Source organism: Labeo rohita, chromosome 3, assembly GCF_022985175.1.
Source record: "Labeo rohita strain BAU-BD-2019 chromosome 3, IGBB_LRoh.1.0, whole genome shotgun sequence".
NCBI classification, from domain to species: Eukaryota; Metazoa; Chordata; class Actinopteri; order Cypriniformes; family Cyprinidae; genus Labeo; species Labeo rohita.
The window spans coordinates 33,766,684-33,785,696 of record NC_066871.1 but is presented as its reverse complement, the minus strand read 5'-3'; the positions used below and the strand labels follow the sequence as shown (position 1 = coordinate 33,785,696).

Genomic DNA, 19,013 nt, shown 5'->3' with positions numbered 1-19,013 from the left:
TGATCTTACTGTGAATAATTAATCCATGCATGTTTATTTTTAAAATCTAAATAGCAATCTGACATATAGTATGTTGGACTTCCAGTAATTTAGTCCATTTAAACCCTGTCCCTCCACAATTGCATTGCAATTTAGTGCAACAGCCACATCTCAAAATCGAGTTAACAACCAATGGATAGAACCAAGTTCCACATTACTATTCCTTTTACAGTAATCTGTTAAACTTTGTTCTACATGATCTCATGACGAAAACATACCTGTGGGAACTTTTTCGCAAGACACAAAATACATACCAATAAGTACATATCACTGCAGTTTCCAATGGAAATGAACACTGGAGGTGGTAAAACAGTGAGCACTTGTAATTGTTTTCGTATAGAGTTATGATTACCACTCCATATGCTTCGGTTTCCAGACGTAGCAAGCTATCTTGGGATGCGGAATCCTTGGGTACGAATCCTGTGAAAAACATGACTCGCGATGACAGAGTGGAAAGATGAGAGATCAAAAACAAGCTAAAACGGCATGCTTGGGTTTGCGTTTTTGTCACATTCATACTATCAAGCAGGTTTAGGTGTAGTGCAGATGATACGTTACTTTAAAACATCACAGAGCATTAGAGTTATAGTGCCACTTAACAAACATTTCAAGTCAGAACTGCAACGACATGTACAAAACCAACGTCACATAAAATGTACCATATGTACGTTCATCTGTTTCGGTGGAAAAAAACCAAACGCATCTTCGTATCTTGTGGAAAAAGTTCCCACATGTACGCTTTCGTCATGGTAGACTTTGTCGCAATATGGAACAAAACATCTGTTGCTACTTTCGATTTACCAAAACCCAGTGAAATTATGCATATCATATTAAAACAGGAAGTCTGAGTGAGACTTATCAAAGAGCTCATCAGTTTTTGTTTCCATCACAGGAACCATCACAATTACTATATACATTGTCATTGTAGCATTTGATTGGACAGAAATTGGTATACGCCCCTAAATGCAAGATGAGTCATCAGTATTTCTGGTTTATTTCTGTGAATTTGACACCGATCAGAGTCATGTTTTAGTATTTTTTATTTTTTATTTTTTTTATTTGTGTCATCGTGGGTAATACGCCAACACGCTAATGTAAGAGGCTGTTGTCAGTTGGCGTTAAGGGCGCATTTTTTCAGAGGAAAATAAAGTTTGTCATGCTCCGCAAATAGATTTTTGCCCTCAAGCCAAGACAGTCAATTTGGTTTCACAGTATGTGTTTTTGCAAGGAAGTGAAGGTTAGCATAAAAGACCTTGAAACGGTCAAGGCTTGGCGTGTGACGTGCGGTTTCTAACGTCAGATTCAAGTAGAAAGTGCCATGCTTTGAGACAGAAGGTGTCTTTAGGAAGTTCAAAAACCCCTTTAAACCCTCATTCTTTGATCGCCTGCCAACAACAGCTAAAATTAGTCTGAAATGAAGCATCTTATCTGCTGCAGCTCAGGGAAACAGTGAAGCGATTCTGTGCTGGTATTTTTTTTGAATGGCACAGCGGCAGCACTATAGCCTGTGTCTATTTTGGGCTCTTCCTTGTAGCACTTGCTCAGCATGAGGATGTGTGGGAGCCAGAGCAGAGCAAGTCTGATGCCAGAGAAATGGAAAGCCATTACAATAAATTGATGGCTACGCTTGACTTATGCTGGATGGGCAGAGGCCCTGAAAGATGTATGTTTTTCATAAATCGATATCCTTTCCGGTGTCAAAAGGGCCTTGTAAGTGAAACAAGGTCGGGTTTCCATTTCTCAAATAATAGGTTGAGACTCAGAGATCAAGCAGATTCCTAGAGCAACTGATAGATGAAAATCCTATAGTCATATATCATCACCACTGTAGGAATGGAAATTGTAAGGAATTGAATGATTCTGGCTTTGATCCCAGTCTTTTAACATTTCCATTATTGATTCTTTTAGTACTTTCGAGGAAGTGCACGTCAATATTTGTTCACATCTGACACTAATTTAAAGGGATAGTTCATCCAAAAAAAAAAAAGATTGTCATCTTACCTTCATGTCAAATTAATGGTGATGCTTCCAAAACCCACCAAAAGAATTACAAATATTCATATGACTCGCTATGTTATTTCTTACACCGTCATCTGATGGATTTGTGTGAGGAACAGGCCAAAATGTAGATTATTATTTTGTTTTGGCTTGCTGCTTCTCCCTGTGTGTTTTGTGGAAGTGAGTCATACAGGTTTGGAACAAAATAAGTTTGAGATTTAATTTTGAGGGTGTTTAGTTTTGAACTGTGAGTTGAAGTTTCAAACTTAAATCAATAACTCATAAGTAGGGCTGAGAGAAAGATTAGCGATATAATCAGTATCTTTGCTGGCGATATCAAATTAGAGAACATCGCAATAATGTTAAAGTCTGTAAGTCAATTTCACTCACTTTGACTCAACTCAGGACTATGACAGACACTGTTAAACATTCCCATGTGTATTTGTGTGAGCCCTTTGTGAAAAGCATTGAAGGTTTCTTTTAACAAATTGTTTTTGCAGTGTTGAGCATTGAAGCCAATCACAGACATGTCTGTTGAGTGCCGAACACAATGACCAATTAGAGGTGTTTAAAGAGATAGTTCACCCAAAAAATTAAAATGCTGTCATTAATTACCCTTATGTTGAGCACAAATGAAGATATTTTTGATGAGATCTGAGAGCTTTTTGACCCTGAATAGACAGGATTTCATCAAAAATATCTTAATTGGTGTTCCGAAGATGAATTAAGGTCATTTTTGAGAATTTTCATTTTGGGTGAACTATTCTTTAAGTTCACATCCACTCATTGTGGCTCAAAAACCCTGCAGTTTTCATTCAAATCACTCACTTGTGAGTTGTGTTCTAGATGCTTTTCCCTTTTCCAACAAAGTGAATGTGATGTAAATAAGAGATTGAAGCCAGTATAGACAAATTTGACTTATAACAAGTGTTTTTGCAAGTGTGCGGAGCTCAGTAAACTTGCACTGAGGTGATCGACCGCTTCAGTGACTACGAAGGGAGCGCTTTTTGCTCATACTTTGTAGCGTTAAGTACATATGATTTTTAAATGTTCCTTTTGTGTTCATTAGTAGAAAGCAAAGTGGTCACTCTGTTTTTAAAGGGGTCATCGGATGCAAAGTTCACTTTTTCATGTTGTTTGAACATTAGTGTGTGTTGGCAGTGTATGTACAAATCTACCCTATAATGATAAAAATCCATGCAAGGTTTTTAATTAATCTGTAAAAATAATATCCCCTTTTTCAAATCGAGCCATTCTCAGATGTGGCACCACACCCACAGAGGCCGCTCCCACAAAAGTTGTTTGACATGAGCGTTTTACCTCAGATGAGCTGTAACAGTCCAACCTCCATTGTTTCGATGCCGGAGCAGGGATGTAAGTTAGACAAGAATATCTCTGATTAAGCGATTGAGGTGTTGTGTTGCTGGATGTAATAATGAACATAGTGGTCGTCATTTACTAATTACATCAGAGCCGCTTAAGATGCAGTGGGTTACGTTTGTTTGTGAAGGGAATGCACCTCCCGATCTACATAAATGCGTCTATGTTCGTGCAAATTATTCGTGATCCAGCTTCACTTACAGCAGAAGTGAGTATAAGAGTTTATGAATCTCTGCAATCACCTTTCCTAATAATGTGCTAGTTAGCAAGTTTAGCGGCTTAACACGGCTAAATGCGGCTACAGTAAACCGGCTCGTCTCTCCACAGAGAGAAGAGAGGGGCGAAGCGAGCAGAGCTTGTTAACATTTAAAGCAGCCTCGACCAGAACAGGATATTTGCAGAGCTCATTTTGACAAGGTAAAAAGGGTGTTGTTTTACACAACCATTAAGAATATTTAACTAAAGTATATTATAGACTTTTTATTAAGACTCTAAAAAGTCATATCAACTTGTGGAAAATGGGCATCCGATGACCCCTTTAAAAATGTAATGTACATTTATAACACTATACTTTGTGCTTTTCAAACTTGGGGATTAAAATGTAGCCAATCTGACATCTTTCTCTCTTCTGACAAACGTAATCAATGTCTCGATTAGGGCACTTACTAACGATTAGTTTGGTAATTGAGAAATTGGTAGATTTTTCTGACGATTAATCGAGTAATTAATTAATTAAGTAAGTAAGTAATCAAATTAAGTAATCAAGTAATTAATCATAATTTTGTGGTAATAAAAAGAGACTGAAGTGAACAGTACCCTTTAAAATGACATAAAATACATAAATAATAGCAATGAGGCAATAATAAGTAGCTCATAAGCAAGTAATGATATAGTTTTATTGAAAAAAAAAAAATGTTAAAATACATAATGTATTACAAACAATAGAGCTAATGTGCATTACGCATTATAAGAAATGACTGCAGAGGGCACCAACGGCCTAACAATTGTTTTTACACTTTACAGCACAATCTAATCGGTGTTTAATATTGACTCAACAACATTTAATTCAAATGTCCATTTAATCACTAATATTTGGCCATTTCTTTACGACAGAAACGATACAGCCACTACAATTTCTTGAATATACGGACATATATGTGTAAAGCGAGGGTTTAAACATTTATTTTGAAATCGTGATAAATAGTTAGCATATTGAGAAATTCTCCTGTTTGCCTACGTTTATAAATGATTTACAAATTTGATGAAATTTTGCACATTGCATTCCCAGATCAGTATTGCCAAATCCACGGTTTTCCTGTGGAATTGGGCTACTTTAACACTGTTGCCGCAGGTTTAAGCAACCCAAAAAATTAATTGAAGGTGTTTTTTTTTTTGAAAATTTTACAGGGGGAACCCTGCCAAAAAACTTTTAACGGGGTACTTCCTTGAAATGCAATTGGGCTAGGTTTGGGCTAGTTTTTAGTAGCAACCCTGTCCCAGATAAACATTATAGTTAACCCAAACTCACAACAATATGAAGAGATGGAGTCTGAGATGCTCTACACATGTAAATGATAACAGTTTGTGTGTAGCAGCATTTACTATGAACGAAGCCACTGTGAGACGCACATACATAGCCTACACGCATGTAAGTCATTAAAACGCATTTGTGCGCATTTGTGAATTTAATAGTGTTACGCTTTATTATGGTTTATAAATGGGTTTAATATCATGCAGCCTTCAAAAACGATCTAATAATGCGTTTCTCGTCCATTGAATGCGCCACCTCCGGTATTTTACTGGTTACTCAGCGCAGGCAAAATGGAATTGAGGATTTTTTTTAAATTGAGTTGCTAATGGAGCAAATGAGAATGCTAAAATTTTATTTGTTGTAGTTTCCATTCAGCGCTATAGATGATTTTTGCTTCTGAGATTCCTGGAAAAGTGAAAAGTGCAAAAATATCAGTATTTTTGAATATTTATTTGTTGAATTGATTAAAAAATAATTTAAGATTTTTAGCTGGAACTATGGACATGAAGTGAATATGCTCAAGATAGGTTATGCTTTTTTTTATATAAAAAAGAAAAGCTTTTACAAAACAGTTCTGAAAAAGAACCAATTCTCAATTCCCAACCCTAATCATCCCTACGCTTTTTGTCAGTGGATTTCATTTTATCTTATGCTGCAGCTTTTGTTGGCTTGCCCTTGGAGAAACAATAAGACATCTGAGCTCTGCTGAAAGCACTTCTGTCAAGAAAGAGATTTGTGTTTTTTTTTTTTTCCAAGTCAGATATGCAATGGTGATTGAAGGAACAATAGAGACATACCTGTGTTCTTATTGAACCGGTTAATGTTCTCCTCAAATTGCTTTGTGCTCTGCTCTGATTTCATTTTTTTTTATGCAGAACTTCCTGGAAGCTGTAAGCAGCCCAAGCGTGTCTTTGTGATTACTATTACTCTATATATAGTCAACCATAAAAGCATTTACTCTGTCTCGTCATTTACTCTATTGTGTTTTTTTTCTTCAGTGAATCACAAAAGGAGAAATTTAGCAGAATGTGTAAACCTTCATCATCACCATCACAAACCTTAATTTGCATATTCTGATATGGGTCACACTTTATTTTAAGGTCCAGTTCTCACTATTAACAAACCATTAACTACGACTTTTGCCTCAAACTCCTAATTTGCTGTTTATTAATAAATAGTAAGGTACTTAAGTTTGGGTATTGGGTAGGATTAGGGATGTTGAATATGGTCATGCAGAATAGGTGCTTTATAAGTGCTAATAAACAGCCAATATGTTAATAATAGGCATGCTAATATGTAACTAGTAAATAGTGAGAAATGTTCCCTATGCTTGAGAGTTACCATGATATTAAAGGGGTCATCGGATGCAAAGTTCACTTTTACATGTTGTTTGAACATTAATGTGTGTTGACATTGTGTGTACAAATCTACCCTATAATGATAAAAATCCATGCAGTGGTGGTTAATTAATCTGTAAAAATAATTTACCCTTTTTCAAATCGAGCCACTCCCACGATAGTTGATTGACATGAGCGTCTTACCTCAGATCAGCTGTAACAGTCCGACCTCCACTGTTTCGATGGATGTAAGTTAGACAAGAATATCTCAGATTGAGCGATTGCGGTGTTGTGTTGCTGGATGTAATAATGAACATAGTGGTCGTCATTTACTCCCGACATCTGAGCTGCTGAAGATGCTGTGGATTACATTTGTTTATGAAGGGAACGCACCTCCCGATCTAACGTTACATATATCCGTCTATGATCGCACTAATCATTCGTGATCCAGCTTCACTTACAGCAGAAGTGAGTATAAGGGTTTTTTAAATTAATCTTTGCGAACGCCTTTCCTAATAACGTGCTAGTTAGGAAGTTTAGCAGCTAAATGCGGCTAAAGTAAACAGGCTTGTCACTTCACAGAGAGAAAAGAGGGGCGGGGCAAGCAGAGCTCATTTGCATTTAAAGGAACAACCCCTTAGAATGAGATGATTTTTGCAGAGCTCATTTTGACAAGGTAAAAAGGCTGTTGTTTTACACTACCATTGAGAATTTTTAACCAAAGTATATTATAGACTTTTCATTAAGACCCTAAAGAATCATATCAACTCGTGGAAAATATGCACTCCGATGACCCCTTTAAAGACGCTTAATGCTAGGTTTGAAGTAAATGATGGCAGATGCCATTTGTTCTCATGGATTCAGTGACCAATCATGATGCAGCAAGTTTCAGCATGCTAAAAATATGCAGTTGTTTCATTGAATAAGAACTTTTTTTTTTTTTTTTTGGTCTGTTCCTCCCTTAAGCCGTACTGTTTTATTATCATGCTATTATTAAATGAGCTTATGTTATATTTGAAGTTATGTCAGTTTTTTTGTTATTTACAGTATGTGTAATTTTTTTGTTAATATTTCAGCTTAACCTTATTTCAGTTCGTTGCCAAGCCAAATGTTAATTGGTTTTATTTAATATTAATAATTTATTTCAGCTTTAAGGTTTTTTTTTGTTTTGTTTTGTTTTTTAAGGTTTAACAACAGCAACACTGCAGTCAAGGCTGTCATATAAATGTGTGAAGACCCAGGTTGTGTATATTACTTTTAGTCATGCACGTAAAAGAGCAGCAGGGACAATCTTCAAAATTTCTCTTTTTATGTTCCACAAGGTGTTTGTATTTGGAACAACTAACGGTGTCAGAATTTGAACTATTCCTTTTAAATGATTGAACCTCAAGAAAACAACAGTCTAAATCAAAGAAGCAAGATGGTAGCATTAAGTTAACTGATAAGAAATGAATTAAGAGTGGAAATGGTTCAGCATGGGCCATTGGCATTTTATTGATCAAACATCGTCTTGTTAGATGGTCTGAGTGTTACAACGGTCGAAAGAATTGAAAATTGAAAGAAATATAGATGGTAATTTGACGTGATCAAAAGATGAATCATGCAGTTTTAGTGCAACTGGTGGCACCTATAAATCAAAGTACTTTGAGTTTTCTCTGCATGCTAATCTGAGAAAGGGGAAAGTAGCAACAAAAAAATGACACGCTACAGCTTTAAACGCCTACGTTTTTGATCCGTCAGCATTAACTACACTCACTGTGTAGATATTCAGAATTGAATGATTGGTTGGCCTAAATGGGTGCTGTATGTGAATGTCTGCGGATGATAATTACTCATCTCTGAAAATCTCACTTCCATTTGTGTGACTGACGTCTCTGATTGCACTGCCATTTGGTGCATGAAAACATCTGATAAGTCTGGTCCTCTCAGTGCAGAAGGTGCGATTTTTAAAACATTTGGTTCAAAAAGGAAGTAACGGCTGACGTCAACAGGAAATTAAGCAGGGAGCTGGTCTGTTATTTCGTCTACACTATATAATTAAGTCTATGTGGAGAGCCTGGCCACACAAAAGCAAAATAGCACAGTTGGAGATCTCACTTTAGTAGTAGCCAAATTGTTTTCCTATTTTGGTTGTGCATGATTTCCTTAAATATAACAAACTATTTACTGTTCATTATTTTGTCTTTCAGAACATTTGTGAAAGACAGTGTATTGTGGTTTGCTGAGTACTGTGTTGTAATGGGCGTTTCTTTTTCTGCCTGATGCCTGTAGAATAAGGTGGTGACTGTGGATAACATGAAAGTCAAACTCCAGGTAAGCAAACAAGACAAGCATCACTATTAATTACACTGATTTGAGTGCTTAACTGAACTCCTGTCCTGTACTATTTGTCATATGGGCATGAATAATTCCTCAAATCATGTGACTTGAGAAGATAGATGCTGATTTACAGTGAAGGAGGGAGCCAGTGTTGGGGGTAATGCATTACAAGTAATAAGTTACAAAATTAGATTACTTTTTAAAGTAACTAGTAAAGTAATGCATGACTTTTAAATTCGCAACAAAAAAAGTTACTTTTTTTTAAATAAGTAATGCAGGTTAAATTGCTTTCCCATTTATTCACTGACACCTTCCTTCAGCCTGAGGCTTATTTCTTTCACTTTTGGTGTAAAACGGCCTTTACAATTGCCAAAAATTTAACTTTTTGCTTATTTGTTATTAAAAATTAAGGAGCAAGCCCAGCTGAGGTGACAGTGTAATAGATTACGTAGAATAACTCAATATTGTAATGCATTACTTTCCTCAACACTGAAGGGAGCTGAGCAGAAAGTAATAAAGACCATGGATTGAACTCTTGACTTGGATCAGTACGACATCACCTCGCAAGCACCGATAAAACCTTGGCAACCTAGAAAGGCCCTAGCGACCAGCCAGACCACATGTGGTAGTGTGTTTTGCACAGGCAAGCACCGCTCACATTTTCTTCTCAAAATCGAATTTGGTTGGCCTCCTGCCTGTTCAAAGCTCAGGTTTATTACATCAGGATGAAATCACAAAACAAATTATTCCTAATGGTTTCAGGTTTCCCTCTTTGGAAAACGGATTTGGAAAAATTCCACATTTCAGATGTGGTTCATGTTTTGATGTAGGGTGAATTCAGGTTAATTGGGACATTTCTTCCCGGTCACGTGTCCTGAATGCACCCCTTTATGTCACCTAAATGAAACTTCACCTGTTAACGCTTCTCTCCTGCAGATTTGGGACACGGCCGGTCAGGAGAGGTTCCGCAGTGTCACTCATGCGTACTACAGAGACGCCCAGGGTAAATATGCCACTTTCACTGACACATTTGCAAATCTTCTAACAGACTTTGTTACTGGTGTCATATCTTCAGTAAGTCATGAGAGGCTGTGCATATGAGCAATATCACACTTGTAGCTGTGCGATATGGCTGTATATCAGCATGGCTTGGATTTTGCTGTAGGTAATCACAGCGTGCCGATATACAGCCATAACCGCACTGCTACTCATGTGATATTGCATTTATATAACAGTTTGACAGCATGAGTGTGTAAATACGTAAGAAAGTCTTTAAAAACCCTATTTTGTGCAGAAATACTTCCTTCCGCCATGGATTGAAATCTCAGTTTGGCAGTTTAACAGCTGAGCCCAAGCCTCTGTTACTAATTTGAAAATGTCACTTAGTAACGACAGAATGTTGAGTTGCTTCATCAAAAGCTTATTGTATTACTATATAAAAAGCTCACTGTATTATGTAGAGTATAATGAGAGAGAATTGGACTGAGATAGTGTAATTACCTGCATCTGATACAACATTCATTCTTCAGCTCAATCTCATATTCACAATAAAACATTAGTTTGAATATACGCTGAGGAAAGCAATATCTTTGTCATACTATCCTTTCAGCTGTTAAGGGTGATTTACAATGACAGCGCTGCTCAGTGCATTTATTGACTGCATCTTACAAGGTGTTGTTGAAAGTAAAAATTACTTTCTTGTTTACAAACCTGTATCGGTCTCCTTCAATATAAGTCTTTACTGCTGACTCACTCATAAAAACAGTCTCTTGTTGCCATCTAATGGCATCTTAATTTAGCTAAAATCACCATCATGAGAATCCACACAATTTCTTCATGTTAAATACTATCATTAAATACTACTATTATTTATATAAATATGATTTATTGAATAATAATATTTAATAAACAACAACAACAGCCATCATAAAAGATGGTCGGCAATTCAGTCATTAGTCATAAGTCCTAAGGCAGCACTCTGATATACAGCATTAAATTGACATAAAATATAACGTAATGAGATTTTGCCCTCAGCCAAAACTATTTGCTCTGGAACAAATAATTGATGAATGAGACCAAAGACTGCCCATCAGATTTATCCAAAACAAATTATATCTAATGTTTAACCACTCTAGAGACATCAGAGCCAGTGGCAAATTCCAGAAGATCTGGCCAAGCTGAGGCTTCTCTCTGTGGCTTCATGAGCGCCGAATGGCCACTGACACCCTGGAATTCATGTCTAAGAAAAAACTGAAGCAAATTTTCAAATAGATGTTATCTTTATTAACACACCGCATATTTGATGTCCAAACAAGTCGTGACACAAAAACTGTATTATTTTCTAAAATAATAGTGAATTTGGGTGTTTGCCATGACACTCGCTGTGAGAAATGCCACAAGCAAAGTGATACAAACAAAAACAGTTGGAGTTCTGTTATCACTAGAATATCACACTCTTATCAGCCAGTCAGATGTTGAAGAACTGTTGAATAAATAAATATAAATGTATATTTGTGTGTATATATGTGTGTGTATAATATATATATATATACACACACCATCTTTGCCTAGAGCATTAGAGTAGAAACAGTTTCATATCATTTAGTTTGAGTCTCTGTTGGAGATCACTGCAATGAACTTTAAACACTGCGGTGAAATTTGTACAGTCACAACTCATGAAGAACACGGCAGACTTTTGAGTCAGTGTTTAATTACTGTAAAGCTCAGCTTTGAATCATACGGTGTGATCTGAACATGCTGTGCTTTCCATTACAGCTCTGCTGCTGCTCTATGACATCACGAGAAAGTCCTCCTTCGACAACATCAGAGTAAGACAAACAAACATTTCAAGACATTTCAAGATGTGTGTTTATTGGATGCTCTTATTTCCTTGCTGCTGTTAGCGTGGGTTGTGAAATGACATTTATTTCTACTGCTGATGCGTTTCTTGTCCTTCAAAGTGTGTGTGTGTTTTTTTTTTTTATGTCTATTGCCACGCAGGCCTGGCTGACTGAAATCTATGAGTATGCACAGAAGGATGTGGTCATCATGTTGCTTGGCAACAAGGTAAGTGGGACTTCCTGAAAGGAGTGAGCAGAAATAAGCAGCCCCTCTTGAAAGGTGCAAATAATGTTTTAATGCATATGCAGACAAACACACACACACTCCCACAGAGAGCTGCAAACCTGTTTTCATTTTTTAATCTCCTTTATGCTGCTCTGCCTGTTATGTGTCAGTGTGTCACTTAGGCAGTAATTCATTTTAGACAACCATTTTTGCCACCTGTGGTTGTCCTTTATCGTGTGATGTGTGGTTAGGGTGTGTTGTGCTGTGGTGGAACTGCTCTAACTGGTTTTGCACTGGATTAGATAGCGCCCCCTAATGGACGCAATGGAGCCAGAAAGCCTCCTCTGATAATAAAGTAAAGTTTGTGGGTTCAACACCAGCTGTTACACAAAACATTTGGACTCATCCCTGAAGCAAAAATCACTGTTAGTAGTAAGATAAAAGGATTTTAAAAAGACAAAGAGGACGGGAATATGTAATTGAATGCCTAACCCTGTAAAGCCTTTTTTATTGTAACTTATTTTAAAAACTGAAGCTTTCTCATATTCTAGATTCATTACATGTAAAATATTTCACATTTTTTGTTTTAATTTTGATGATTAGAGCTTGCAGCTCATGAAAGTCAAAAGTCCAGTATCTCAAAATAAATAGAATATTTTCTAAGGTCAATCAAAATCGGATCGGACAAAAAATAAAAGTTCAAGTTTTTTATAGTATGTTCATTTATGCACACACAATACATAGATTCTCAATGGGGTTCAAGCACAGTAATATCATGGTCAGCAAACCACTTGGAAGTGGTTTTTGCACTGTGGGCAGGTGCAGGTGTGGGCAGTCCTGCTGGAAAAGGAAATCAACATCTCCGTAAAGCCTGTCAGCAGATGGAAGCATAAAGTGCCCCAAAATCTCCTGGTAGATGGCTGCTTTGACTTTGCACTTGATAAAACACAATGGACCAACACCAGCAGACGTCACAGTTTTCCTCCAGACTCTGGGATCATGATTTCAACATGAAATGCAAAATTTACTTTTATCTGAAAAGAGGACTTTTGAACACTGCGCAACAGTCCATGAAGACGTCTGAGCATGGTGACTCTTAATGTGCTAACTCCAGCTTCATTCTACTCCTTGTGAAGCTCTCCCAAGTGTTTGAATCAGCTTTACTTGACAGTATTCTCAAGCTTGTAATCAGCCCTTGCCTACCCAATTTCTTTCTTCCAGTCAACTTTGCATTTAATATGCTTTAATGCAGCTCTCTGTAAACAGCCACCCCATTCAGTAATGACCTTCTGACTTACCCTCTTTGTGGAGGGTGTCAGTGGTTGTCTTCTGGACCATCGCCATGTCAGCAGTCTTTTCCATTAGTGTGGTTTCAAAGAACAAGAGATACCCAGATTTTATACTGTAGGGATGGACATTTAATGAAACCCAAATGTAAATATTCTAATATTTTATGATATTGTATTTTTTTTTTTTGATTTTTGACTTGAGCTGTAAGCTCTAATCATCAAAATTAAAACAAAAAAAACTTTTGAAATGTTTTAATTTACATGTAATGAATCTAGAATATATGAAAGTTTCATTTTTTTTAAAATAAGTTACAATAAAAAAAATTAACTTTTTCATGATTTTTTTGAGATGCACCTGTAAGTACAATAGTACTAAAAGGCCTTTTACTTGCTATAGAAGTGAAAAATAATCATTCAGAAGACAGGAGGCATGCTGTAGGTTGTGTACATTAGGTTTCTCAGCAAAGTTTTCATCATGTTGATAATTTGGAGCACTGAGGTATCTATTTGCATATCAAATATGATGCAGGAAGCCTTATTGAAACTAGCTTTGTCAGTCTTTGTGTCATAATCCAGTTAACCACAGACAGTCATTTCAGCTCTTCCCCGAGTGTTTACAGTAATGCATTTACAGTGAAAGTAAACTAGGCCAGCATTCCAAATGTTACAAAGATCTCATTGATTTACGTCACAAGCTTTCAGAAATTTAATTTCTTGTTGCATCAAATTGCATGCTATATGAACTGTAAAATGTATCAAACATAATACAAAATGTGCACATATGCAAAATATTTTGTCTAAATGTTCCATTTAAAAAAAAAGACTATCATGTCATATGTCAGGCTTTACAGGGTTAACCCAGAATGTTTAATAAAATCCTAACAGCTGATTAAAGAGAATGTCTCATCCTTTTGACCTCTGTTCTCACTCTAATTTGACTTTTGTAAGGACAACAAGGACATGTGCTGTATTTGAGGGTAGCTTCACTTTAGTAAGAAAATGTGTTCCAAGTACATTACTATTTAATATTAATATGTAATTGTGTGCGTACAGTCAGACATGGCTGCTGAGAGGGTGATCGCACATGAAGAAGGGGAGAAGTTGGCTAAGGTATGAATGTAAATGAATTTCATGTCCGTATACCTGCTATTACAAATGATCAGTAAACATTGCAGTTTATTTAACCTCAATGCTCTGCTTTTACTTTGTTGAAGGAATATGGAGTCCCTTTCATGGAGACAAGTGCCAAGACTGGTGTCAATGTGGAACTTGCTTTCCATGCCATAGCAAGGTTTGAGAGTTCTTAAATATAATATGAACAATATGAACGCTGCAAGCAGCAATTCCCGGGGTTCAAGCACTTTAAGGCATTTAAGCACATATGAAAAACAAAATTACGTAGCAAGCCTGTAACCAATCAATGATTTAAAAAAGCATTTTTGGGAAATCCAGGTAATTTACTATAGAAATACTGTGTTTTGATTGACAGCAGTGGTTCTAGAGGTAAAGTTGTCCAGAATGTTCCATCATATGATATGAATATCTCGTATATGAGGAAAAAAACCAAGCAATGTACAAGACTTCATCTGCCAATGGCGGGCATGTTTTTGGAGATACGCAAATGTCCTTATAGACACTTGTGGCACTTCGGGCCATGACAGTGCACAGTCACTTTTGTTTTTTTCCCCCTCTTATAACGACTTTTTTTTTTAATAATGAATTTATTTATTTTCCTGTGACCTCAGATTGAGCTCTTACGTAGGTGTTTTGAGGTTGGCGAAGATATCTCATTCTGTTCAGGAGTTATTGGCATTTTACTAAAAGCGGCCCTGCCCCTTTCGAACAGTTTGGTGTCCCTTTGCAACGGTTAGCCAAAAGTTAAACTTTTTTGGGGGGTAATTATTGATATTCACTCTCTAGAGAATCTTTCTGCATTGGTTTGGCTCCAATCGGGTGAAAAATGTACATCTAGTTCACAAAAGTAGGTTTTTCAAACAATCCAAAGTACTTGAGCCTGTGACTGATGGTTTAGGAGGTATGAGTGATTTACTTTTGATCGCTGTAGCGCCCCCATCGGGCCGATTGGGGCAAACCTTGGTGGTGATGTCGGCAAAATGAGTACTACCATCCTTCCAAGTTTCACGTCTCTACGACTTATGGCTTGGTCTGTACAATCAGTTTTACGTGGAGATTATTGATCTTTGGCCATTCAGCGCTACGTGCTTAAACTCCTAATTAAGTGAATATAAAATTAATTTTACATGGTATTTTCATATAAATGTGCTTTAGTGGTCTGTGTACACAACCACCTCACAATGATAAAAATCTATTAACTCCTGTTATCCCCAGAAAACCTAAACAGTTCAAATTATCAAGCGTTTTGATTTTCTGAGCAGTATGACATCATTTTGATGTCATACTGCTCAGGCCCCGCCCACAACCGCTGACAGACCTGTATTACCATGGGTGCTTCTCAATATCCCTCCTCGTCTCCTCGCTCCTCTGTCCTCCATCCTATGACCCAGAAACCAGTCGAGCTCAGCCATCTTGTAAGACGTCAATTATCTAATTGCACCGCGAGGAGTCGAGGATCGAGGAGTCATGAGCGAGGATACACAGGTGTGTCCTTTGCGGAAGTGTTTTATCGACTAAACGTGATGCACGTTTAAATTCTCCTCCCTCTTCACATCTGTCGTAATAATTTACATTTATATTTTACCTTTGCAGTTTAAATAATTTCATATATTTAAACAGGGCGTCGTGCTTTATTCATATTTATTATGAATGCCTTAAATAACAAACTTTAACAACATATCGGCAGATCCCTTTAGTGCAGCTGATGACGCTTTGAAGTGACTCTTCAGTGGTCAGGAATATTCCAATGTTCATCCTTTGATTCCACTGTCCTGGCATCTTTTCCTTGCATCCTTCCCTCACATCCTGAAGGGAAAGACGTGAGGAAAGGAAGCAAGGAAAGGAAACGAGGATGCACAAATAAGAAATGAGAAGCACCCCAAATTTCTTCTCTCAGCCAGATGTACACTGTGCGCCATTTTCTCCCTGCTCGAGCAGCTATAGCACCAACAATGTCTCGTAAGCAATGCAGGTGTTTTGTAGATGGATATAAAAGTGAACATAAGAGTCGTCATTTTCCCCCAACATTAGAGCCAAAGAAGTTGCAGTGGGTTTTTGTTTTTGCTGGTAACATGCAACCAAATATACAAAAAGCTGTTGCACATTATCATTTAAAGAGAGATGCACTAAAATAGGTGTGAACAGAGCTGTTTTTGACAAGGTTAAAAGTGTGTTGTTTGACACGACCGTTGAAGAATTTTAACCAAAGTATGTTGCAGACACACACTAAACAATCATACCAACTTGTGGAAAATTGCCATTCGATGTCCCCTTTAAACAACTGTCACAAATACTATTGCTTGTATACAGGTTGTGTATTTTTTTTTTAAATAACCACTGGGGGGTCTTTTGAGCACCAAGCAACCAGTCTAAGTACTCTAATAACTGCCTAGAAAAGCAAAGCCCTGGCAACCATCCAAACAAGTCAGCAACCACAAACACTGTGTACAATTATTTAAACATTAAACATTGTTAGAGTACATTTTATACTTCAGAATGCTTCAAAATGTAAACTTCATGTTTAATTCAATGCGTTACTTGCCATTTCATTGCCGTTATTTATTTGTAGCATTTCAGAGAAAAAAAAAAAAATTAAAAGTAAATACTACACCATTTTTTCACCCTAGTTTGCCAACCACTCGGAACAATTTTGCAACGTCTTGTAATACTAAAATATACGACTTGTAGCGTAAAACTGCAAATCTATCACTTTGTGTAAGAGTATGAGTTAACATACTTTTTATTAAAGAGCACTTATGTAAATATACCTGAATATGTTTTTTCAGACACTTAATTGCATATTAATTTGATATTAACATAATAGCAATTAAATGATTAAATGGTTTTATTATGGTGTAAATTAAGTGATCTTATAAGTGTTTTTTGACTCACTGATGTAGGATGTAATCACATCTTTATATGTAATTACATGTATATATTATTTATTGTCTGTAAAATATTGTTTAGGTGTGTTGCCGAATGTACTGACATGAATTTATGGAAAACTAAACAATAATGTAATGCAGTTTCTTTTGAAACGCACATGTAATTTATTTAAATGTTTGTAGTGAAATTGCACTTTAGTACATTTTAAATGTATTAAACTTAAATGTAATGTCGAATAACACTATACAATGTATTATAAATATCTTCTTTAAAGCATGACAAAAGCTTAAAAATTATTTTAAAATATTTCAAAGTAAAACTCTGACAAGTACACTTGTAAAAACTGCAGTCTGTAATACTTTATTAAGGAAAAGTGTCTCTTTAAATGCAGGCTCTCTGTAAATAAAGTGTCTTTTACTCCATTATATTATTTTATCTGCAATATAAATAAGCACATTTTTTTCACAAGTTTATTCAAACGTAAGCGCTTCAAGGTTTTTTAAGGCTTTGTCAGCATTCTGAGTTTGCCTTGAACTCTTTCTACTTGTGAAAGTGCTAAATACGTTTTCTCATTACTTTCCACACAGAGAGCTCAAGCACAGAAACATCCAGCAGCCCCACGAGCCCAAATTCAAGATCCACGATTACATCGAGTCACAGAAGCAGAAGTCTAACTGCTGCGGCGGCCTCGTGTGACCATCTCCAGATGAAATATATTCATACACGAAGTCGTGTGTGAATGAAACGTGCTTTGTTTTGATGTGTCCAATTTCCCTCAGACCCCCATTCGCTTTCTAGTCAGGAATATACAGCCAAATACTGCTGAGGTGCATCAGAGTAATACGTTTCTGCAGGTGATGTCTGCTTTATAAACTGTGTTAATCCAGGTGTGTACAGTACCCAGGTCTGTCTGATTATTCCAGGTACGTTTGTTTGTGTAACGTGGTTTCCGGGTTTCTTCTCTGATGGTTATATACACGGTATCAAATATATTAGTATTGAATTACATTATATGCCACGCAAATGTCCTCGGGCAGTGAGCTTGTGTCTGTAGTGGTTTTGTTTTTTTTTTAATATATAAAATTCTTACTGTATATTTGAGTGTCTCGCAAGGTCCGAATATCATCTTATGTTAAGTATTATGTTTACAATCTGTACATATTGACTCGAAAACAATCATAGCACAGCTTGACCGAGTCAGGCCTGATTATGACATAACATGGGTTTCTTTTTGCTTCATGTACAAGCATGTCACACTTTCATACCTGTCACACTCACTGTATGACTTACAGATTAATGTGAAATGTGAATCTGGATTGTATCGTACAATATTTTGATTTGTCTCATCCCTGCGCTTTACATTTTTCACAGTGATCACAAAGTGCCATGAGAAAGTCCATTGTAACCACATATTAGTGTTTTGTAAGAGAGGGTTTTTGTTTTCAGTGCTTCGGGTGTTTGCCATCGTTTCGTTTATTTAATATTTAAAGCCACAGGGGGGCGTTATTACACACTGAGAGTTGCTAATAAATAATAATGAACTTAACGATTTAATTGCCTTACCTTTGATATTTCAAATATGTGTCCTGTACTTTTAAATAAAAAAATAAATAAATAAAGTGAATTGTGAACATCAGGTTAACTTATGGGTCTCGGTTTTGGGACAAGAGAACGAGTCTTATTTGAATGAATAAATGCTTGTGTTGTGTATTCCTTGTAAGTTGTTTTGCATAAAATCATCTGCCAAATTAATAAATGTAAATGTTATTTGATCTTGGCGAGGCATTCGTCTGGAGTGTGCTTTTGGTATCTGTTTGTTTTGTGACCTCACGCTGCACCTGTTTGCTAAATATTTGGAGTAATGAGCAGGAAAGCTCATCTTATATATCGAGTTCCTCTGTGACTGTTTTCATCTCGACTTTAAGATGCTTCACTTACATCTCACATGCAAATGAAGCAGATCTTTTGGAGGAACCTAAATCACTGACGCTTTTAAATGCAGGTTAACAGTGTGCAAATATGCATTTTGTGTGG

At 36.5% G+C, this 19,013-nt stretch overlaps 1 protein-coding gene across 2 annotated transcripts in view; it reads left to right on the top strand.

Moving 5' to 3' along the window:
* LOC127158536 (ras-related protein Rab-37-like) overlaps positions 1 to 18,764 on the top strand; it is a 33,466-nt gene extending 14,702 nt beyond the window's left edge. For both annotated transcript variants that reach the window (XM_051101621.1, XM_051101627.1), the window contains exons 3-9: positions 8,557 to 8,598; positions 9,541 to 9,607; positions 11,380 to 11,432; positions 11,605 to 11,670; positions 14,013 to 14,069; positions 14,174 to 14,250; positions 17,567 to 18,764. In XM_051101621.1, coding sequence (XP_050957578.1) covers positions 8,557 to 8,598; positions 9,541 to 9,607; positions 11,380 to 11,432; positions 11,605 to 11,670; positions 14,013 to 14,069; positions 14,174 to 14,250; positions 17,567 to 17,675 — 471 coding nt within the window. In that variant the 3' untranslated portion in view covers positions 17,676 to 18,764. The remainder of the gene's footprint in view (positions 1 to 8,556; positions 8,599 to 9,540; positions 9,608 to 11,379; positions 11,433 to 11,604; positions 11,671 to 14,012; positions 14,070 to 14,173; positions 14,251 to 17,566) is intronic.
* Positions 18,765 to 19,013: the final 249 nt, after the last annotated feature.